This window comes from Acomys russatus, chromosome 1, assembly GCF_903995435.1.
Source record: "Acomys russatus chromosome 1, mAcoRus1.1, whole genome shotgun sequence".
NCBI classification, from domain to species: Eukaryota; Metazoa; Chordata; class Mammalia; order Rodentia; family Muridae; genus Acomys; species Acomys russatus.
Window position 1 is genome coordinate 18,261,073 of NC_067137.1, and position 25,309 is coordinate 18,286,381.

A 25,309-nucleotide genomic window follows, 5' to 3' on the forward strand; every position below is an offset into this window, starting at 1 on the left:
ATATTAAAGTGTTGCAAGTGCTCACGTCACCTGTGACCTTCTGCTGTGATCGTGGTTAGGGACACTGGGCCAGTGGCTTCAACCAGTTCTTATCACAACATTCAGGCTGCAATATAAGGCTCGCAACTTTGAGGGGCATCTCTAGGTGGCTTCTTGGATACCTGCTGGTCCTCTCCACTGCAGAGAACCAGGCTCAGGACACAGCTTATTTTCTATGCTTTCACTGCTCTGGTTTCAGCAGTTTAGCCTGCTCCTGCTCTATCGGAATCTGTTATTTTTAGGCAATCCTTACTCTTCGGCAAACTGTGTTTATTTCTCTACTAACATGTTTTAAATAAATGGCTACAATGTGATCATAACCTGAACGGGGTCTCCTTGTCTACTCAGAGCACAGGTTTTGTTTTGTTTTGTTTGTTTTGTTTCCTTGTTGTTTTTAATGTGTGAGTGCTGTCTGCATGTACACCTTCAGGCCAGAAGAGGGCATCAGATCCCTTCATAAATGGTGGTGAGCCCACCATGTGGTTGCTGGGTATTGAACTCAGGACTTCTGGAAGAGCAGCCAATGCTCTTAATGGTTGAACAATCTCCCTGGCCCCAGAGCACAGTTTTGAACCCCACATTTTAGGCTTTTTCCAACTTCTCACTCTTATCTACCATGCCCCATTTTTGTGCTTGACCTCCCCACCCTATATGTCATTTGTCTTTATGCATTTAGTCTAGTGGTTCTCAACCTGTGGTGGAGGCCCTTTACCAAAACCTCCATTTCCAAAAATGTTTACATTATGATTCATAGCAGTAGCAGGATTACAGTTATGAAATGTAATGAAAATAACGTTATAGAGGGGGGTAAGGGGCAGGGTCACCATAACGTGAGAAACTGCATGAAAGGGTTGCAGCACTAGGAAGGTTGAGAACCACTGCTCTACCCCTTTCCCGGATCCCTTTCCCACTTCAGAGATGGGGCTCTGTGGGACCACGAAAGCATTGTCCACTGGGTACCTTCAGCATGGTAGGGAAGCTCCAGAGGAGACCTGTTTCCTGAGGGGGACCACAGGCCGTTGGATAGAGTTTGATTTGTTCTGTCCTGTTATCACCTTAAGTGATACAGTCAGTGGAAGACTGGTTATAAAGATCAGTACACATGGCAGCCAATGATCCTATTTACACGGAGACGGGACTCACGTGGCTGAGGAGAGAATGCTTGCCTTGTGTTTTGGCTCTTGAATCTCTAACAATTGCCTGAGTCAATCTTTAATTTCTCTATGCAGTGACCTTGGGTGGCCTAAAATGGTAATTATACTGGCTGCAGAGGTGGTAAAGCCCGTGGTAGTGCTTTGTTCAGAGTGCGGTGCTCGCTCCTGTCCCTGGTTACTGTAGATGCCTACTGTGTTTAAAAGAACCATGTAACAGACTGTCCTACAGTCAAACTTTGGTGTTCCAGTGTGAAATGTATTTGCTTTTAGAATTAGGAACTTAGGTCGGATGATAATTACAAGAATTTGAGTAAGTGGGTAAACAGTATTCAAATACACGTAGAAATTCAAATGACTTGTCTGTTCTTGGGACAGGGTCTCTAGACCAGGCTGCCTTGGACTTGCTATGTGGGATGAGGATGACCTTGAACTCCTGATTCTCCTGTCTTTACACCCCTAGTGTTCAGGTCACAGAAGTGCAACAACATGCTGGGTTTATGCGGTGCTGGGGATCGAACCCAGGGCCTCGTGCTTCATAGACAAGTACTTTACAAATAGAGCTACATCCTCAGCCCCTATATTTAAGATTGACTTCTGATATTAATAAGGCTGTTTAAATATTAAAAATATTAAGAGCTGTGGGCTTCCCTTTCAGCTAAGGTACTTGAGAAAAAAAAATCAAGTGGACAAAATTAATAAGGGAAGACTAAAGAGTTTATGACATTGTCAGAACTTATATAAAACAGGAAATGTAGTGTCCTCCTTGAGACAGAAACAAGAAGACACTATAAATAAATGCATTTTCCAGGAGGTTGGCTTAGAATGGCATCTTGTTTATATTCAAGTTAATCACTCACAGTCTAGGAGTTTACATTTTGTAGATTAACTACAATGAATGTTCACTCAAAACCCAAGTCCTCTCCAGGCATAAAGCCTCCCTCGTGCCTCACACGTTACACTGCTGAAGGCGTCTATGAGCACGTGAGAAGCTTCCTCATCAGTGTGCAGTGAGTGCTATTGGGGCCGGACTGGGCCCGCAACATTCTGGGGCCCTGAACTGTTCTTCCTAAACACCTTGACTTCGGCATTACTTCCTCTCAAAGAGATGCCAGCAATGAATAACAAGGTAACCATGTAGAACCAGCATGAGCTCAACTAACTTTCTGGAGTGGGGTTTAATTATAATCACGATGTCCTACAACCCAAGCAGTATCACAGCTGACACCTGAGCGCCCCCTTGAGGCAGGTGTTGATACTGCCATTCATTCCATACAGGAGTAAACAAACAGCACCGAACAGATATACAGACATAATTCACTATTGAATGTTGTTTCACAACCATCCCTTTGTAGAAAGAAAACTATTTTGCTTTTTTGGAATAGTAATAGGAAGTTTTCTAAACAAACACAATAATCTTTTTGGTGTGGAACTGTATAAACTGCAGGCCAGCCATTCCACATAGCATATGATTTCCAGGGACACCAAAAATTCATCCCCAAAGAACTGAGCCACTTGCCTCCTTGGAATACTTCCACCTCGGTTTAGAAGGCTTGCACTATCTTTCTAGTTTTGTTATACCCCATTCTGTTTCTTGAATCATAGTGCTCAGGATCTGTGATCAGAAGGGTAAACGCTTTTACACTAAGATAGGATTAAATTATTACAAGTTCACAAAGATCTCTTAATTTTAGATAAAGGAGATTTGACCGCTAAACCAGAGTGGGATTCTGGGTCACTCAAGTAAAGGCAGTGGTCCTCTGCTGTGTTTTTCATGCGGGATGTCCCAGAGTTATTACTAACATTTTCTGGAAAAAAAAATGTTTCCTGGAAAAGTCTTTACACCATGAATACTGAAAGATATTTTACAACCATTGCTCAGTTATAGTGTTTTTCAAGTGTTGTCTGCAAGTCAAATGTCTGTCTTCCTTCACACCTCAAGGTTGCTGTATGTCTTACAGCAAGGTCTTTGGGAACATGGGAGAGCCGCTGGCTCTATCATGTCCAAATCAGATTCTAAATCCTTTTCCTTGGGTAAAACTATAGAAAAGCATTGCACTAGGTTAGTTAGCAACTGGGTTATTTTACAACTCTTTGGCATAGCAAATGTATCGTGTGAATATTTAGAAGACATATTTGAGGATAAAGCAACCTCATTCACAATTCTGTCATATATTACAAACACAAGTTGTGAATTTGCCACAAACTTTTTGGCCTACAATAGAGTATGTGTTTAGTAAATGACAAAGTGAAAGAAGAGATGTATAATTAAATAATTGAAATTTAAGCTGTAAATTTAAATTGAAAGTGAGAACAGGATATACAGTTTAGACTTTATCTCAGAAAATTTACCTCTTTTCTTGTCAATCACAAAAGGCATATAACTTATATGCCATAATAGTCATTCTTGCTAAGAGGTGTATGAATAACTTATATAACTTAATAACTTATTTAAAAAGCCTTTTGTTTAGGTACTGTCTACCTAAACTAGAGGCATTAGGTAACACTGTCGTAGAGTCTCTTGCACTATTATTAGTCATTCACTTAACACTTACACGGGGAGGCAGCAGTGACATTCTGTATGTAGTCCCTGTTCTCTGAGTTCAAGTCTCAGCTAAACATTCTTGTTTATTTAAAATAAGATAATTACACACACATATATATACATATACTAATACAATATAAATTGTAAAAACAAATTCAAGTAGTGAAAAGGATATAGATTTTTAAGAAGCCATCAACATAGCTATATATGTTCTTCCTTTTAATTTATCATGCAAACACTTCAGTCATGCTGTTTTATGCCTTTTTATAGAATATGGCTTACAGCTGGCAAGATGGCTCCATGGGTAAAGCTGTTTTCTGGCAAGCCTGATGACCCAGGCCCCCAGGATAGAAAAGAGAAACCTGATCCCTGCTAGTTGTCCTCTGACCTCTCTACACACACAGTGGCACATGAATGAGCACGCGCGCGCGCGCGCACACACACACACACACACACACACACACACACACACACACAAGTACATATAATAAAAGTTTTTAAAAAATGGTGTGGATAGCATTCCCTACCAGGATGTATAGATACATCAAAACTCATCAATCAACTCCAGACACAATCAATTCCACTTCTCCTTATTACAAAGTAGTTATGTTTTGTTTGCTGTCACTCACGCACATCTATAGGGTGCGCTCCCCCCCCCCCCAAATTACACTTACTGACTCCAGTATTCATATGCATTTGTATCTTCAGACTGTTTTGTTGCGATGTAGAGGGCAATACTTCTATATGTTAATCAGGATTAAAATATGATTAAAATTTATTCCTTTTGTGCCACTGCCATTTCCATTAAGACTTTAATAAAAATGAAAGCAAATGCCAGAGGCCAAAACCTGAACTCTCAAGACGGCTTCAGAGGTGGATGCATGTTGTACAACAGACTACCAACAGGGGGCACTCTTTCAACACAGCAGTTATCCCATTAGGCAAGCTCCTGACACATGAAGTTTTAAGTGAGGACTCTATCAAGACTTTATGTTCCATTAACTTACAACATGGTTCTCTGAACGATTTATTCATCAGAAATATAATTCCTTAAATAGTATAATTACAAACACTGTGATTCCTAGGTACTATAAAGTCTAGAGTCCAAATGTGTCTGTCATTCATTGCTCACAGAAAGATTTTTATCTTCGTTTGATAAACATATATTACACATATACATAGGTATAATAATTCATAGTCATGCTTTCCAAAAACAATTAAGTTTATAGTTTAGTTGGGCAAGAATTATTGGCTTTAACTCATTATCCAATTGAATATATCTGACCCACCTGGCCTGCCAGTATGCCTGGGGAGACAAGCTAACAGTGCGTTCACCTGATTTACTACCCTTATACTAACTCTAAAACCGTAACCCTTTGCCTGCATTAGCACACCACACGAGAATACTGAAAGATTTCAGTTTTAAGTCTTTACTCTGTTACTTTCATGTTTTAAAAAATACTGTTTATGCCAGGCATGGTGGCACATGCCTATAATCCCAGAACTCGGTGAGTCCAGCCTGGTCTATAAAGCAAGCCCAGGACAGCCAAGGCTACACAGAGAAATCCTGTCTCCAAAAACCAAGTTAAAAAAAAAAACAAAACACTGTTATTACAATGCACGTTGAGTTCTTAGGGAGAGAGGACACAGCCCACACTAAGGCAGTTCCAATGGAGTCTAGAGGCAAGATGCCTGGATCCAACTCTGCCATTGAACAGGGCATAACAGTGCCAGCTCCCTCTCCCCATCTCAGACACATGTCCTCTTCCAGAAGGAAGCAGGAATTGTCCAAGCTAGACTGGAGAAACAGATACCATTCAACAATGCCTGACACTGAGACCCATGAAAACCCAGCAGGAAGTTTCTAATCAAAGATTCCACATTCTGATAACTATGATTTCCTTCTAGCATGGCGTGAACATTTATTTCCCAGGGGTCAAACCACGCCTGCCCTCTTTCTACCATCTGAACTATGGACACAGTGGTTTATTGGCTTTGAATTGGCTTTCCCAGCAGCCTTGCCTTTCAAGGTCTCACTTCACACGGTGATAAACATATCAGCATTGGGGGTCCTCCCCAAACAATGTCAGCGACTGGCATTTTAAGACTGGGAAAGGAGGAGAGAGTATTGTGAAAGTGAGAGGCAGGAGTGGGAATAGGGCCAGGCAGGCCTCTGGAGTTCTAGAAGGCAGAGGTTGTTAGCACATGCCCGCCATAGCACTGTCACACCCTTCACCTACTGCTTTCTCCTATGTGAGCCTGCCATTTGGCCCCTTTAACTAAGCTGAGGACTGACATAAAATCCAGAGCGGCCCCAAAAGGGAATGGAATTAAACAATGACATTGTTCTTCTCATGTGAGGGCCTCCTAACTTATTCCCTCACCACTCACTCACTTCTCCCGCATGCACTACCAACACACAGAACAACATCTAACTCCAGAGAGCCACATGGAACAGGCCACTCCTACAGTCGCCACCTGCCAGGATCCCCAGACTTGCGGCTTTAGCAAGAATTAATGCCTGTGACCTATTGGACCAGAAGTGTGAAGACCTGCTCTGAGCCAGAGCTGTACTTTACACTGCCCTTTAATGCTCAAAGCTGATGACAGGCCCTGCGATTTATTCTTCAAATTCCCCCAGCACCGTTTCCATCACTAACGGATCATTCCCCCAAAACAGTGCGGCCTTCCTTCAGAAACTGGAAGGTTCTGTGTCTGGCGGGCTGGGCCTAACCCAGTGTTTGAATGAATAAAGGACAATGTCATCCTTCTCAATTGTCAAGAACTGCAGAGATAGTGCGTTTAAAGGGCTCAGTGATAGATCATGAGCACCCAGTTCTCAAACTCAAACATTCTCTGGTTCCTCTGAGAAAACTAGCGGCTGTCATTGTGAAAGCAGAGCTGAACGCACTCAGATGCTTGCTCAGCGTCTCCAGCATCTCACTAACTCTTGGACCTACGGTGGAGAGGCATGGTGTCCAGGGCTGTTTGGCATGCAAAGTCCTGAACTCTGCTCCACATAACCTCAGAACCAGGCTGGAGTTCAGATGAGGCTCCTGGCTCACTGGCTTGCTCTTGTTGTTTATGGACAGAAGTGTAGGGGGAATCTTGTACAACGACAACAGTTATTCCTCATTGGTCGATCCCTAATTCATGCTTGGGTATTAGGTAGCGATATGTTTTATGAGGCATTAGGCTTTGGTTACATTAGAAAATGCATCTGACATACGTATGTACATACCACATGTACAAATAAGAAGACACAACCCCCAACAACCCAAACACAATCACCTGAAATCACAGGAAGAGAATGAGCAGAAACAAGCAAAGTATGCATGAAATATCTATTTACCCACATGATAGAAACAACTCTAAAGGGATTGGGTGTGTGGCTTAGGAATAGACTCCCTGTTCCGGCCCACGGTGCCATTCTCAACACCAAAGCATTCCCCAATGACAACGATTCCAAAGCTAGAGTGCACCAGTGGTAGGACAGTGACTACCACCCTGACTATAACTTTTCCAGTTTTGCCTTGGTGGAATAATAGAGTCAGATGAAAGTGACTATGATCCCTGGGCCCGGCGTAACTGCTTGTGGGAGTTTTCTCCTTGGGCAGCTCTATAGACACATGTGTGGAATTTGCTGTTGCATTATTTACCATGGAAAAAGTCAGGCACAGGGCTGAGAAAGGCCATGAAGGAGTAATTAAGGCATGAGCTGTGGCTAAATAAACCAAGCTTCATAGATAGAACAGGTCCTGCACAGCCCTTCTTCCACCAGTTCTGAAACACTGCCAGCCATGATGTGTATTTAAGAGTTAGGATGGTAAAATGTGCAAAAAAAAAAAAAAAAAAAAAAAAATGGCTTCTGGCCATTTTAAATGCCACCAGTTAGGAGGCAAACCTGATTTCAGAGGTATTGACATATATGACAAAAAAAAACCAAAGTGTTGCACAGGCTGCCGGTATTGAGTTCAGTTTTAAATATTACACTAAATATCAATGACTAATATAAATGGATGTATAGTAAAAAGCCTATAAGGCTCAAAGCCCACCTGTCAAGAGTGAACATCTTTGGGGAGTGGAGTTCAAATGTGTCAGGGCAGGTGGAGAGAGATACAACCCCTTTGGTTGTTTCAATTCTTTGGGAGTTATTAATTTTTTTTTTTTTTTTAAATGAAAAAGTCTATAAGAGCAAAAAGGCAGGGAAGAGTGGAAAGTGAGGAGCCCCAGGCCTTGCTGTGCTCCTTCTTGTTTTCCTGTGGCATCTACCCTCATCACAATCCAGGAAGTCAGAGATGTGAGTGTGTGCTCACAGAAGGCTGCTGTCATCGGCAGTGTGGCAGACCCAGTCCCAGGACACACTCCTTCTGGTTTGGAGCTGCTATCACTCCCACCTGTCACTTCTGGTATTGACTTTTTGTGTGGCGTGTCAAATTATTTTCTTTTTGCATGCTACACTGATGTTTAAGGTGTTTCTAAGCTGGGATGTTACGTTTATGAAGTAGCTTGAAAGGCATATCTTACTAATTGAATGAAACGGAAATGAATGCACTTGCCCTCTTGGGGGCATAATGCTTTGTTTCTGCCTGCTGCCTGCAGATCAGATGTGCAGCCCTCAGCGGCTGCTCCATCGTCATGCCTGTCTGCTTCCTGGCATGACGATCATGGCCTAACCCTCTGAAACTGCAAGCAAATGCCTAACTAAATGCTTTCCTTTATAAGACTTTTCTTGGCTGTGGGGTCTCTTCACAGCAATGGAACAGTGACTAAGGAGTTTTTAAAAGTCGGAGATCTTTGGAAAGCCTTTGCCAATTGAGCATATTTAGCCCCCAAGTCTGATGTGCTCTAAAATCTGAATTTTTACATTTTTGGATTGGAGTGCTCCACCAGTATCTCTCATATGGAGTTTGACATCAACATTTGAACTTCTACTGATGCTATTATTTGGTAGTCTCTAATGCTGTTTCCCCTCTCTATTTAGAAAACTGGGTAAGAACAAAATAATGAAGTATCTGAAAATAGAAATTCTTAAAAAAACATAAAAAACATGTCACAGATGGTTAGATTATATTTCTTCAGGACATTTATCATTCTTGCGGGGGGGAATAAAAACAATTCTTTCAAAAATTAATGATGTGGTCTGGCTTGAAGGCAAACCAGGAGGCAGATGTTTGTACAACTGTATCCTCTAATACACACACACACACACACACACACACACACACACACACACACACACATACACACACACACACACCTACACCTGCGATGACATAAAATGCAAAGAGAAAGGCTATATGAGAGCGAAGCCAAGGAGATGAGGAACATGTGCCAAAGGCTATTTGAAGGATAAGCTGGACATCAGCCTACCTGAGTCCTTCATGGGGCAGAGAGCACACTGCATGCCCCATGCCTCCCCGTACAAGCAGCAGCACTCTGTGTATGTCGTCTGTTTGCCTACAAGAGGACGGCTACATACATACTCCTCGCTCAGATGCTCCCAGCACAGATCTTGGTAGACATCCGTTTCTTCTATTTGTTCTGGAAGGGAAGAGATGGGTCCATGACAACTGCACTCTTACTCCTATTGCCTCAGCACTGTGGTGGAAGCCAGCGAGCCTCAAAGTTTCCATCCCTACATCTATGAGCGACTCCCAAGTCTGAATCCAGCCTGCTGTTTCTGCAGATCACATCTCTGTCCTCTCTAGCTGAATGCCATTCCATCAGCTGACATTCGGCCTGCTCATAGTGTCCTGGCTCAATGCTTGCCTCCAGAAACTAACTTCCTCTCACCATGTAAAGGGCCCCTTCTTTTGCCATCCCTTCATGGGCCCTTCATTCGTCTGACCCTGTCAACTCCTGCCACTTCTTTCTGTATCCATGCTTTCCCACTCATTCCATCTGCTCAAACCCTGGACCAGTAACACCTCACACTAGAATCCTTAATTCTAAACTTGCCACCTTTGGCTCATCTAAAGGAATCTCCTAAATGTGATGAGTGATCGAAAGATATGCTAATAATCAATGACATGCCACGCCCTCAAAGGCTAGTAAAGGGTCCAACCGCACACTTCAGGGCTCTCCACTTTGCTGCACTCCACACCTGGCTTGTCCATGTTATCCATGTCCTGTACCTAGACAAACACACTAGTCCCCACCCCCTCCCGACCTCACATCTTCCTCTGAAGTTTAAGTGTGTTGAACTCTCAGGTGGAGAAGCCCTGCCACGTGCTCAGCCCCTAACCCCATATCCTGATATTTACTTAGAGAGTAAGTATCAAGTATTTATTAAATCTACGTATTAGCCACATGTACCTCATTATTTCTCTTAGTAGCTTTCTTAACTTCTTCAGATTAATCAAGCAACGAATGTCTCTACTTTTTAGTAATTCCTATTTTAATTTAAAGTAACAACCCTGAGCACTTATCAGTATAGACGATTTGTACCTAACACCCACACATACCATTTGATTCAGTTGGTTGCACACATCTCTTCTCAGAAGCATCCAGGACCATTGGGTGGGTGCAAAAGCAGTTGTAAGAGCCCTCTGTATTAACACACTGGCCATCAATACAACTGTTAGGGTCTTGACATTCATCCATATCTTAAGAGGAAAAAAAAATCACCAAAGAAAATCAGCAATCATCTGTGCTTCATATAGTCACCAAATCTAACACGCTCCTAAATTCAGTCCAGATCCCAAGAGCTGCCACATTTGAATCAACTACACATAATCATCCAAAGGGGACCCCTGTGACTGGAAAGACAGAGTCACTGAGGGAAAGTAATGCTGCTGTTGCTGTTATTAAATATGGAAAAAATATTGAGGAATGGGACACGCTTAGAAACTTAAGATAAAATGCCCCCCTTTTAAAACAATACTTTAAAAATGATTTCCTTATGCTATGTTTTTCTTCCTAGAGAAGATGGTTTTTAGCTTAAGCATTAAAGCACTTAAAAATGCCCTTTGCTTGCATGACCTGACTGATGAAACAGGAGGTTCTGCAGACCAAAAGAACACTGCAGTCATATTGGTGACCTGGATTGTAATTCCACAATGAATATTAACGCTTTGCCTGACATCCATTCAAATATGAGGATGAAAGGCTTTTATTTCTCAACTCTTGCTCAGGAAAGAGATCCACAAACCACTCATGTATCTTTGTAAGACGTCACTTAGATTCACACACGACTTAGATTCAATCACACCATTTTTACTACCTAGCATTACTTTTTTTTCTACGCATTCTCCAAGCGCACTTTACTATTCCCTCAAAGCTTACCAAAACACTGTAATTTGACAGGATCATAGTACGTCCCCTGCTTACAGTAGCATTCGTACCCCGGCTGAGTGTTCAAACAGTAGCCATTTTTGCAGATTTCCTCTCCAAATAGCAGGCATTCGTCGGCATCTGTGGGATGAAAGTTGAGAAACAGACATAGGAGTATGTTTTGATTTTTCAATTAAAAAGAACCTAGCCAGTATCTGGTTTCAGGTTAGGTATTATGATGTTCAAAAGAATCTTACAGATATAGAATATAAAACTGTTAAAATTATGCCCAATTGACGGACACAGCGGCATGATCACACAGGGTTCTAATGTCGCCTGGTGCTTGATGAGCTAGTCTGTGGCTTCCACAGCGGCTCTCAGAACCTGCTCTAGCTTGGATTTCATGAGATCTGCCTTTCTCTGGTATATGCTGCCCCATTTCCTAGCTGAGATACATAAAATGGCCAAGAACAATTTGACAAAGCACAGAGGTCTTTTCTGGGGACGGAGGTAAACTCATGGGATTGCAAGTTATAAAGAGGGATGGCAGACCCACTTCTCCCATAGGAATTACCTCTTGGCCATCACAGACACCTCCATGAGAAATTGAATATAACTGGGCCCACCAGTTTACTAAGATTCAAAGGATAAATAAGATAATATTTCTAAAGGATTCTGGAAACTCTGAGGTTGCCTGTTCAAGCAATTCAGAACTCATATCATCTAGTTCTCATTTTGAAAACTGCCAACGCCATGGAAGACCTGTTTGAATTTACACAAATGGAAAACGACGGAGCCCAGCATAGAACATGTGGCAGTGCCAGTCTGAGCCCGTCTTACTCCACTACTCACAGCACAGTTAGGAGGAGGAACTGGATTTTGTATAAAAGGGAGGATGGTTTTATAGTAAAATCGAGGTTCATAACACGAAGTGAAATTTAACTGCATTCCTGTAACTATATAGTATATGATATTTATGAACTTGAAAACCATTCAACACATTGTGCAGACCAAGTCTCCTAATCCAGTTGGACTAAATCAGAGATATATTTTAAAAACACAAATGGAATTTCTTCTCCAGCTAAATGAATTAGTCCATATCATTCAAATACCAGCTTCACAAAAATGGATGGATAATAAAACCATTTTCATAGTCTCTTTTACAGCTACTTTCCAGTTTTCAATATTAAACTATAATGGAAAAAATCACCTAACGTATAGTAAGTCATAATAATATCTCTAACATGGAATGATGAAAAGTCAGTTAATGAGGAAATGTTCATATATATTATTCATTATTATATATTTATTATTATTATATATTTATATGGTTATTTACCAGAATAAACAGGCTGACTACTTACTTATTCAACAGCAGCACTAGAAATATAAAACAGTTACTTTTTTTTTTCATTTTCCAGTCTTCATTATGAATCTGTGGCCATTAGCAAAATATTGTAAGGAGAGTAGGAAACGCTATCAAAAAAGCAAGACTCTTAGTTTCCCAGCTAATCAGAAAGGGCAACATGATAATCAAATTTACATGCTCATGTAACAAGGAGTGTATGTGTCTAAGGTAAAAGAATACGTCCTAACTATAGTTAGTATCATGTGGTAAGTAGTTATGCACAAATTACTTCATTGAAACCTCATTGTAATTGTGCAAACATTCCTGTTTCAGAGATGAACAGATGGAAACTCAGGTTAAGTGGCCCCTCTAGGCCACATAGCCTTTGGCCTTCTGACCCCAAATCACAGCTCTTCCAGCATTCACAAGACCTTCCTCCAGGGTTGGATTAAAGGGCTTGGCCACCAGTTCACAGAGCCCAACAGAGGTACTCTACCACCGTGGAACCTACGCCAGGCTCCCACCCAAGTGACTGATATATGTTGCAAACTTATTTGCACTTGATTCTGACCTTTATAGTTCTCACCACCGGTGTCGGTGTCGTAAGAGGATTCTCCAGCGGGGACAAAGCCTTTCCCTCTAGGGCACATTTCCATGAATTCAGCTAATTTTAAAGGGAGACAAAACCAAAAAAAAAGCAATGAGTTGAAAACAGAAAACAAAGGATCAACATTTCCCTGGGTGCATGCTTTCAATCCAGCATCACCTTCTCACATTCAGAAAGCTCAAAACACTCAAGCAATAAACACAGTTTGGTCTCAAAGGCACGAGTTAGGCCAGCAGACATCCAATGGCTTCAGAAGTTCATTTATCTTTTCTTTTTAAAATTTGCTTTTTGAGACAAGGTCTTATTGTGTAGTCCTGGCTAGCCTATGATTCTTTAGGCAGACCAAGCTGGCCTTGAACTCACCAGAGATCTGCGTGCCTCTGCCTACTTGAATTAAGGGTGTACATTACCATGCTTGGCAATTTAACATATGTTTTTTAAACCTCCCACTTCACCCATGTCCTATTTGATATAATGACTGTTGTTTTTGCACTACTTTGGAGGCTAGTGTTTTCAAGGCTTAGTAAGAGCCTGTGAAGCAAAAGTTTGCCTTAAATACATAAGTTGTACTTATAAATATTACTATCATCAGTATAAAGTAAAATGGATCTGGGAAGCTAAGAGATGGCTCATCACATAAGATCGTTCCTCACTCAAGGGGACTGGAGTTTAGATCCTAGCACCAACATAACAAGTCAGATGTTCTACCTATGTCTATAACTCCAGCTCCAAGGACAGTATAAAGGCATAATGATCTCTGGGACTTACTGTCTTCCAGCCTAGCTGAGAAAACTTGAGGCCAATGCTTATGGAGAGCCTCTGACTCAAACGAATAGGCAGAAAATGATGGAGGAGGACCCCTGATTCCAAGGATACAAATAGACACATTTACCTACACGTGTAAGTGAGCATATGTGTGTGCACACGTGTGCACGCGCGCGCACACACACACACACACACACATCCAAATAAGATGGATGGCTCTTATTTAAATGTAATAAAGCTGAAATATCTTTCATAGCATCCTACAGAGCCTGACTGTAACAATACATCCAATGACAGACAGGATTTAAGAATTCATATGGATGTGGAAGTCAGGGCAAAGGCTTACAGTGGAGTTCACCAAAGGACAGATTCATTTGAGTCACAAAGACAATGAATACTATTTCAGGACCTCAGAGTCATAACCAAAAGGTCCTCATTCCCAGGCCTGTGAACACCATATGACCAGGCAGTGGGAACACAATAGTTAGTATATGTCTTACCAGTCCCCTGGACTGGGCAGGGGAAGATCTCACAGTTGTCTCCCCAGCCGGCCCCTGACGTACAGCAGCATTCCTGTTTGGTGACGTTGGGGGCAAGCACATTATCACAGAGACTGGCATCATTGAGATTATAGTAGCATTCTTTCTTTTCTTCTCTGGGTTGATGATTTACACCTGGATCTAAAGAGTATAGAGAAAGAGTATTGGTGGGACAGTGAAGTAGAAACTGTCTATGTGTCCCTTTCATGTCCTTGACACGAGACCATCTTCCACTTTCAGAGTCAGATTCCTCAACTTTCAGACAGGAATGCATGTGAGTCCTGAATTTTGGTAGGTTTCTAATACACCCCAGAGTGTAAATCTGTCAAAACCATTTCCTTTTATGCTAACCAATTACTTTATTTTTGTAAATTTGGCTGTGAACACAGTTTCCATATCTGCTTTTTTGCCAACCCAGAGCCATTCTTTACCAAGCTGTAACACCTACTTAAATTATTGAAAAATTTCCCAATGTGGGACCAGAGATGTTGGACCACATGTACTAGTTAGCCCTTCTGCCATTATATGGGTCACCCATGCCTCAGGTCTGTTCTGAACAGTGCATAGTGGGAGGCATACAGAAAAATAATGCAATAACCCAGAGCCCATAAAATAACCTTAACCACTGAAAACCTAGCTAAATGATGCAAACACATGATGCAACTCAGAAGGAAGCTGTGAGCTTCAGCAAAGTTTCAGTGTAGGACTGCAAGTCTGGGTTTAGGTTCTACTCATATGGGCCCTGAAGGAAAACAATGTTTTAACAGATTCCTTTTCTCTATAGCAACACTAACAGAGCAATATGAAAGATCTCATGTGATAAAACACAAAGTCTACTCATTTTCAGAAAATAAATATAAATAACTTCACAATCAGATTTGAATTGTCTTTATATCCTTAACAGGGCTTGGAAAGTAATATCATTTCTTCCAAGAAATGCTATAGAGTCCAAATGAGTGACTCTGGTCCAGTTGTATTTTATCAATTACGGTTTTGATTTTATACTGCACAAAGTAAGAACTGACAAAGCTATCATAGTTACTCAGTATATTGTCAACACCATGTTTTCATTAGAGCCCTACCATCTTTGATTCTTAGATCCGAAGGAACCACAAAAGAGGATGCTTACCAGGAAGAAGAAGGCTAAACCTCTAACATAGACGTACCCACTTTTGAAGTTGGTAGGTCATTATATAAGGGGCATTTAATGAGTTACTTCCACAATTGTTTCCTGTGTATTGATTTCATCAGAACCAAGTTGACCATGAGCTTCAATAATATACTAGACACTGTGAGGCCATTTCTAAAGCAAGAGTTCATAAATGCATTAGGAAAACTATTGTCTGCCTTCCTCTTACAAAACAAGCAAAGAATCAAGTGGACCTTCCAATCCATGCTACTCTTCAAGCAGAGTGCCAAGAAGAACACCAAAGATCCTTCTAGAACATTTCCTGATGACTCTCTCACACACAAACAGATTTTGGGCTTGGACTCTATACTAGTGTGGACAGCGGGTGATACCGCCACCAAGACCCAGAGTGTAGGAGAAGACCAAACTGCTGATTCTCGTGCATCTGTCAGTTATGAAGTGGCTTCAAATTGGGTCTTTGTGTTTGAAGTTGGTAAACCCACCGGCCCCCTTGTCTGAACTCACTTGCGTCACACGCATTTGCAGGATGAACTTCTACTTTGCCTGTTTTGATGGAAGGCATCTTGGTTAGAAGCCTTAGGATCAGAGTTACCAGGGAAAAGTAAGAATACCTGTTTTTAAATTATTAATTAAATCAATTCCAGAAGCCTTATAGGAAATTTTTATAATGTTTCAAAATAAATTTTCAATGTTACTGCTCAGGTTTACTCACCTACTTTATTCATCCAGCATAAAAATGTTAGCTATTAAGTAATATATTAAAAATATAAATCATGAGAGCAACCGTTTTACAGTTGAAGCTCACTTTATAGTTTGTGCCTTTAAAAAAGATCAATAATATTTTCCTTATGTAAAAGTCAGAGTACATCTGATTATTTTTAATAAAATGTAATATTATATAGAAGAGCCCCAATGTTGATAATTTAAAAAGGCTTCTTTCTAAATCAAGCATACCAAATTATCTGCATATACATGCATATGTAATTTATATACATAGTAAAAATTGCTTTGTGTTCTTTTTTTTACATTTACATCACAGAAACAAAGACATAAAATTATCTTTGTGTTTTGTCTTGCACTGGAAGGAGGTACAGAGATTGTTACATAAGAGAAATGATCAACAATACAATTGTATTATGCAGTTTTTTTTTTCCAAATGCCGTTCTTATTTTCTTTCCAAGCTGTTTGAGAGTTCAATGTTTACACAGCTGAAATGGGGAGTCAGGCAAGCCTTCATCCATGTTGGAAAATAACACAAATTCTTTTTCAAAAACTGGTCCACAAAGGTCATTCTGAGAACAAAACACAACATCCCCATCTTCCTGACCTTTAAGACAACCAACTTCCTGAAGCTTTTTTTTTTTTTCCATTGGAGTAAAAATTCTGATATTCTCTCTCTCTCTCTCTCTCTGTCTCTCTCTTCTCTCTCTCTCTCTCTCTGTCTCTCTCTCTCTCTCTCTCTCTCTCTCTCTCTCTCTCTCTCTCTCTCTGTATGCATGTACACACACACACACACACACACACGGTAGTTTTTCTGAATAATTTCTGTGACTTTAGACCACTGTTGCCAGGAACAGACAGGTTCCATTGGCAAATGGCTTTCTAATGTCAAATCAATGGTCATACAAAGCGTTAAGAACAAAGAGAATGGTTGTCCTTTTTCTTTAAGACTTTATCAGTAAAACTGGTCATGGTGAATCACATGCCTCAGACTTTTCCTCTGGTAATTTTAGATTTGATCTTTCTTATTTGTACTTGTTATCTGACCTATCATTTGTGTATGCATCTTTAACCTAGTGGTATGTACGGCAAGAGCAAAAACATCAATGTGGTTTTGAAGTTTTCACACAGAAGTTTCTTTTTGTTTGGTTCTCGTGACACAGAATAAATTACTAAGAAAACACACCAACACAGTTCCTTTTTACTTTTTATTTTCTTTCTGTGACACAGGATGCCTTCTATGTAGCCAAGGCTAGCCCCATCCTTGCAATCCTCCTGTCTTAGCCTTCTAAGGTTGGCATCGGAGGCATGTGCCACCATAGCCACAGGTTCTACTTAAAGAGATCACTTTGATGGGGAGTCAGGTCAGCAAGCTGTGTGCACTGGGTCAGACAGTCCACTCCTGGACATTATTCACACCTAAGGACTCAAAGAACAGGTTAGATGAGGCTATCAGAGAGGGCTGCCTGGCAGAAATGACATCTGAATGTAGCTTTTGAACAATGGATTCAGAAGAAAAAAAGCACCAAGTTAAGGTGTGACTGAGGCATAAAAAGCACGCTTCCCGTGTATTTGTGTGGGCAGAATGGAGTGAGGTGGGAGGGGTCCAGAGAAGTTTTACCTAGGAGCCTGGGTATCAGTTAGGATATCTGGTCAGTAATTACATAGAATGATGGATGACTCTGAGAGATGAGGATGGTACAGAAGTGTATTACAGGTGAGCAGCAGTGTGCCGGACGATAGGTACGAATGTTCTTGCACAGGTGCTGAAGCACTGAAGGAATTATCTGAGGACCTTGCATTTTAAAAACATGTGACAAGAGTCCTAGAAACCTTCAAGAAGAACATTACGACAGGCAGATCTGGGCCCAGGGGTTCTGCTCAAACTATGGCACCAACCAAGGACAATACGTGCAGTAAACTTCGAACCCCTACCCAGATCTAGCCAGTGGACAGGACATTCTCCACAGTTGAGTGGAGAGTGGGGAATGACTTTCACATGAACTCTGATGCCCCATATTTGACCACATCCCCTGGATGGAGAGGCCCAGTGGCACTCAGAGGAAGGATAGCAGGCTACCAAGAAGAGACTTGATACCCTATGATCATATACAGGGGGAGGAGGTTCCCCCTCAGTCACAGTCATAGGGGAGGGGAGTAGGGTGAAAGTGGGAGGAAGAGAGGAATGGGAGGATACAAGGGATGGGATAACAATTCAGATGTAATATGAATGAATTAATAAAAAACACGTGACTAGTCGTTGACAGAATGAATACATTTTTCCCCTTAGAAGACACTGGAAAATGATGCCCAATATGTTGGCTATAAAGAGCCTGCACAGCTCACTGCTAATGGATTTTGTCTTTATGGTGTAGGCTGCAGTGGGCTGTTTTGTCTTGGTTTTGTTTGTTATGGTGAAGACTTAGGTCGGGGGGCGGGTGGGGGAGGGAGCCTGGGTAGCTACAGGCTGAAGAGAAGGCAGATTGAAAACATCGGCGATATTAGGAGGAAAATGAGAAGAAACAGATGAAGGGGGAACAGACAGAACTCTCAACAAAACAGAGTTTTATGGAGAAGAAGACCCAAGAGAAGAGCACCCTAGGATGATTGCAAGTGGGAAACACATTCAGAGAGAAAAGGGAAGCCAGAGGTCACAGCGACATGTGGCCTCAGCAGCAAGAGGTTTGCACTGTGCTAACAAGGTCACATTTGAACTAACAAGAAAAGTCCAGAAAGCTTCATGAAAGGCTCAGATAGTCTTCTTTAAAGGCAATTTATAGCAATTTCTAGGATAGAAAAGGTATTGCTATTACAACGGTGCAGGGTCTTCTTGTGGTGTGGACCATGAGTGGGAGATGGTCATGTGGAAGCAACTGGCATTTGTATATCCCTTGATATACAAATATATTTGTGTATATATATATGACATATGTTATATATGTATCTGACATATATATGATATATTTGATATGATATATATTGAGGTGAGGCGTCAACATAGAGACAGAGAGCTTTGATTGGAAGACACTCTTTTATGAAAAGAAAAATGGCCAATGAATACATTAAGTAGGGTAAAAGTGAGGAGAGGCAAAGCACTGGTGAGGACTTGGTCATAGGAAAACCTCCAAAGGAGATGTGGAACAATGCTTTTAAAAGAAAGATGCCATAACTTACAAAGTCACAGAGTGGGTTGGGCCTGGGAAGACGGTGAATCAGTAAAATGGTTGCTTCACAGGCACAGGGAATTGAAGGTGGATCCAGAGTATAAAAAGTTGGCTATGGCAGCATGTGCCTGTAACACCAGCACTAGAGAGAAAAAGGCAGGCAGTTCCCCAAAGCTCTACAGGCCACTAGTGTAGCCCAATCATGACCTCTAGACCCTATGAGAGACTCTGTATCAAAAGATACAGTAAAGAGTGCTCTAAAAAAAACACAGTCATTGATTTCTGGCTCCTTCTTCCACATACATAGCATGCACATGTGTAAATGCATGTGTGTGTATGCATGCATGCACACACACACACACACATACACACATGAAAAAGAAATTATTTAAAAAAAAGAAGTCGCAAATTTAAGGGTCTAGACATGTACCCTTCTTGAAGTTATCAAAACATTCCAGCAAATGCAATTATGGTTAAAAATACCTACACGTTAATAATAGACCATACAAGGAAAGAGATTTCCCTAATATATCTGAGATGTGGCTTACTGTAACACTTCATATTCTATTTACCATTCACAAACTATTCTGACTATATGATTTCATTCAAAATTCACAGAGCTCTGTGAAGTAAATGGAACATCTCCCCCTATTTTACAGGCAAGACCCCACCTCCCATGCCCAGAAAACGTAAAGATGTTGAGATGATCGTGTTTACCTAGCTAGGAAGAGGAGAGTAGCTCAGACTCTGGCCTTCCCATTTAAACTATTACAGATAAAATATGAAATGCCTCTAACATTTCCAGAAAGGCTTATGATTGTGTTTTTCATATATTCTCACCACTCCCTCCGTAGAACATGATCACTGTGATATCTTATTTTCTAATTAACATTGTATTCCATGCATTTACCTTTACCATGCCAATCAGTCTTCATAGAGGTCACTGAATTATGCTATAATATTATGACACAGTATATTAACGCATCTCAGATAACACTGTGGGTAAGATATCCCTCTGGAACTGGGACCAAGGACAGGGAAGAAAAACGTAGTGTAGTTATTTAAGGCCAATCAGACTTTCGTTTTGGTTTTTGGCACTGTAGGTACAACTAAGTAAACATCTTTCTCTTATAGGTGTCATAAAAGTGGCTACTGGAGTGCACAGCAACCCTCTCTTAGTAATAGCCTGCAACCTTCCCTTCAAACGATATGTTTAAATTAGTGTCCAATTACTTCTGTACCCCTTCCCTTTCCACATTTAATAACTGAGAAAATTGTATGGATAAAAATATGTGACATTCATTCTCCATGAATTTCAGAAGTGGTAAGCATCCTTTACATGTGAACAGTAAAATCTGTTGCAGGAGGAGGGATAACATCAAGACTTAACAGGAAAGTAAAATAGCCTATGCTTCATTTTATTTGACTCATAAGGGGCCATTTGGTCTTTTGCTAAAAAACAAAAAACAAACCAAAAAAAAAAAAAAAACCACAAAAAAACCCAACCAACAAACAAACAAGTTATAGCTACATGGCACCAACTAAAAGGGTGCCCGGTGTCTGGAAGGTGGTTAGTTTGTCTGGAAGGCTGTCATCTCTCCATTTCAACTTATGCAGTGACAACATGGGCTAAATCACATTTTAAGCAAATGTAAACATGGCAACTCTCTAGGCCAACTTCTGGAAAACCCCTCAAGAATTCCAAGTGGAATCTTTGTAGACCCTGAGAGACTCGTACGTTGCTTTTCATTTAGAGAAGTGTCAGGATAAGGTTCCCCGAGGGCAAAGAAAGGATGGTTAATGTAACCTGGTGAGACAAAGCCATAGTAAATGCTGGCTGATAACACTCTAGGTTTTTGGCGATTCTCAGCAGATGTTCTCACTATTTTGAATTCTTTACACATACTGTTGCTGCATTGAAAAGAACACCAGAGACCACTTGACCAAAAAACTCATCACCCACACCCCTATTTTACTGATAAGGCATAAGAAGAGCATGGAAGCTCCCTGGGCTGGCTAGTTTTATGTCGAATTGACACAAACTAAAGTCATCTGAGAGGAGGGATCCTCAATTAAGAAAATTCCTCCACAGGATCGGCCTACTGTAGGCAAGCCTGTAAGGCATTTTCTCAACTAGTGATTGATGGGGGAGGGTCCAGCCCATTGTGGATGGGGCCACCCCCTTGTTTGTGGTCCTGAGTTTTTTGAGAAGTCAGACTGAGCAAGCCATAAGGAGCATGCCAATAGGCAGCACCCCTCCACGGTCTTTGCCTTGGCTTCTGCCTCCAGGTTCCTGTCTGCCCTATTTTCCCTCAGTGATGAATTGTTACTTGGAAGTATAAGCTGAAATAAACCCCTTTTCTCTCAAGGTGCTTTGGGTCATGGGGTTTCACAGCAGCAACAGTAAGAGACTTCCAGAGACAGGATTGGGTTGGGATATGCTCCATCTCACCTCCAGAATATGTAGCCTAAGCCTAGGTCAGCTCCATCTCGAAATACACCCACGATACACTCAAGACGGACAGTGCCACTGGGACTTACCTTCAGTGACCCGGGAGCGGCATTGCCCAGTCATGGGGCTGTACTCCTGGTTCTCATCGGCACACACACACAGGAAGGACCCTTCCACGTTTTCACAGAAAGCTTCCCCACACACGCCACTGAGCAGCTCGCATTCGTTCACATCTGGAAAAGGGAGCACAGATCAAGTAAGGCAGGTGCCTTTCTCCTGACAGATTTTTATTTTTACCTACTGCGCCAAGGCTGTCAGTGACTGCTAGAAATGAGTTGCTCTCTAGTGAGCCCTCAATCTCGTCCTTCCCAGGGAAGGAACCCTGCAGTTAGAGCTTCACGATCTGCTCTGGATGAAAGGACTGTGAAAACATAAGGGCAAAAGTCTAACCCCAATTCTAGTTTCAAGGAACATCCTGGGATCTCACTGGGAGCATAGTGCGGGCCGTGTGACTATCCAGCATTGTCTTCCTCACTTGTCAGCATATTGAACACACACATGACCCAAAGCTCTACACCTGGACCTTTGTTTTTGTTTTTGTTTTTTGAGACAGGGTTTCCATGTGTAGCTTTGGCTGTCCTGGAGCTAGCTCTGTACACCAGGCTGGCCTCGAACTCACAGAGATCCACTTGCCTCTGCCTCCTGAGTGCTGGGATTAAAGGCGTGTGCTGCCGCCGCCACCACCACCATACCCAACCACACTTGGATCTTAATTCAAGGAAAGAACAGAAGCACCCAGCATAGGCATTCTGGCAGTTAAAACTTAGATTTAAAATGTAGGGTTTCAAAAACATACCTACACGTCTGAAAATACACTTCAGCTGAAATTAACAATAGACTTTGGATTACAGGGCACAAGTGAATATTCATCATGGCTCATCTGTCATCCAGGCAAAATCAATTGGCCCAATAACTAATGACCAATTCCACTGTCTTTTCCGATTCTGTTGAGTCCACAGTGGAACCTCTACCTTGCTGAATGTTCCCTTTGTCTATTCTAAAATCCATACAATTAAAGCAGAGTCAAGAGATTTAACACAAATATGCAGTTCATAGCCTCCCAAAGAAAGGCTATTCACTCAGTTGACTTTGTCCACTAGTACCATCTGTCTTTCTGCTCCTAGAAAGTTTTACTGGTGACTTCCTCAGTCAGCGAAGTGCCCACCTTGACTGTGAACCACTCACAGCTCCTCTGCACTACTGTGTATATGGATCAGCGCTCCATAAACATACCCTGAGAATCCTTAGAGTTTAAAAACCTGAGCCATTGTCCAACTCATCCAGGAGGGGGAAAATCCTGTTGTCACTTGTACACTTGGGGTTTTTTATGGGGGGGTGTTGCTTTTGGACAGGTTTGTAGAGCTTGAAGTCTCAGAATAGTGCCTAACTTTTCCGTTTCACTTTGTCCATAGACAGATCTAATCTGAGTTTTACCTCCAAAAAAGATACAGTGCCATAGAGCAAAGTAGAATTGAGATCTTCAATCAACATGCTCATAATTTCCATCAGAAAAGTTGATGTTAGAAATTGGCGAGCTCACATTTGTTAATTTTAGGTATATAATATCAAATGAAATTCTACTTTGCAACTCATACCATCAACGTGGCATTTGCAATCTCTCCCACCAGACTGCATTCATCTCATCAAGGTATGTCTTAGCCTATTCACACAGGCCAGGTCCTTAGGGCCCCCATGTGGACTGTCCTCTTGAGTCAGCCAGGCCCAGCCCCACTTTCATAGAAGTTAGAACCAAGTCCCAGAAATTAGCGAGGAAAACCTCACAAGTTTCAGGGGATGGTGGGAATTAAAGGGACAGAGCTTTGCAGAAGCATGCAGTACTGATTTCTTCATGCAGGGGTATGTTAGAGCAATGTCATTTGACCCCAGATCCAAATGATGAACAGATGATGGGGGATGGGAATAGGCCCAAACAGAGAAAACAGCACATTCAGAGGCTGGACACCAGATTGTGTCATCTCTAAAATGCTATAGGGTACTCTTTGAGGAGATGTGTATATAGTAGGCACTCAGTTAATAGCTCTTTAAAACTTTTATTATTATTTTATTATTTCAAGGGTATAGATGTTCCATTTGCATGCATGTCTGTGTACAATATAGATGCCCCATGCCCTGAGAAGCCAGAAGGGAATGTCAAATCCCCTATAACTGGAGTGACAGTTTACTGCGAGTCACTATATGGGTGCTGGGAATTGAACCCAGGTCCTCTGGAAGAGCAGACAGTGCTTTTAACCACTGTGCTATCTTCCAGCCCCTAGTTAATATCTCTTAAAAATGAGTAAAAAAAAAAAAAGGACAAAATTTGGTATTTATTTAGCTTATCAAAGTAATAGCCAATACTCCTTCTCTCAGTTGGAGTTCTTTGTATCAGACCGGAAAATCAATACGGTCCAGGCATACTTATCTGGATCATTAGAATGAACAGTTAAAGGGTTCTTTGGAGCTCTGTGGAGTCAACATCTGCTATTTCAGCAGTAAACAATTAAACAGCACATACTGATCACCTGCTGTAGACGAAATGTTATGCCCAGGGGAGACTAACCAGAGCAAAAGAAGCAAATGACAGCCAAGCAAATGACCAGTGATGAGGGTAAACACAAGCAGCCTGAGGTTGCTGACATATGAAAGCTGAGGAGGTGCAAAGCTAGGAAGATAATAAGCAGGGGTCACGTTAAGGCCTGTGAGTCGAAATATAAGCAAATGCCACTACTGCCTTATTGGCACTGTGGACTGAACATAAGCAGTCCTCTCATATTTTAGCCATGCCCTTCACCACTAGGCCACATCTTTTGCCTTTCTGCGTGTTTGTTTGATGCATTTTGAATTTGTAACAGGGTCTTGTTGTTACCCAAACTGGCTTTCAACCTGTTTGAAATCCTCAGGCTTCGTCCTCCAGAATAGCTGGGATTACAGGCCTGTCCCACCCAGGCCTGGCTACATGCATAAGAGATAGAATCACAGGATAATCTCAGCTGTATTGTTACACAGCTGCATTGCCTTGTAATTCTTGCGTACTAACATGTGGTTTCTGATTAGCTGCTGTTTATGCAAATTTGTGAAAACTACATGGACTGCTTCCTAAATAGTTTTCTGTAATTAGAAATTAACCAAGTTTCTGTAATTAATACCAGAAAAGCAATTACAATTCAAGCCATGGAAAGAAAGGTCTGCACAGATTTTGCTGTCCGGGACAGGTCTGGTCAACGAACTGGTGCCTGACTGGCAAATTATCAAAGCCAGCGGATCGCTGCCCTCACCTTGAATGCCACCTGCCTTGTGGCAAACACAGATCTTCTCTCCACTCGGAAGAATAAAGAATAAACAAGCTGCATAATCTGTGAGGATGGAAATTGTATAACTGCTCCCCCTCCCTCTTCTCCAGGAAACCACTTTCACAGAACGTGTGTTTTGTAACAGGTTTGCAGAAATCACAGCTGACCAGAGTATGAAATACGAGCTCTCCTCTATGAGCCTGG

The 25,309-nt window shown here is 41.6% G+C and overlaps 1 protein-coding gene across 1 annotated transcript in view; it reads right to left on the reverse strand.

Annotated features, from left to right (window-relative positions):
- Positions 1-25,309, reverse strand: part of Ltbp1 (latent transforming growth factor beta binding protein 1) — a 399,918-nt gene that overhangs the window by 13,314 nt on the left and 361,295 nt on the right. The window contains exons 25-30 of the mRNA XM_051167245.1: positions 21,845-21,988; positions 14,231-14,410; positions 12,930-13,022; positions 11,023-11,151; positions 10,203-10,343; positions 9,109-9,279 (exon numbers count right to left, since the gene is read on the reverse strand). Of these exons, the coding sequence (XP_051023202.1) occupies positions 9,109-9,279; positions 10,203-10,343; positions 11,023-11,151; positions 12,930-13,022; positions 14,231-14,410; positions 21,845-21,988 (858 nt within the window). The remainder of the gene's footprint in view (positions 1-9,108; positions 9,280-10,202; positions 10,344-11,022; positions 11,152-12,929; positions 13,023-14,230; positions 14,411-21,844; positions 21,989-25,309) is intronic.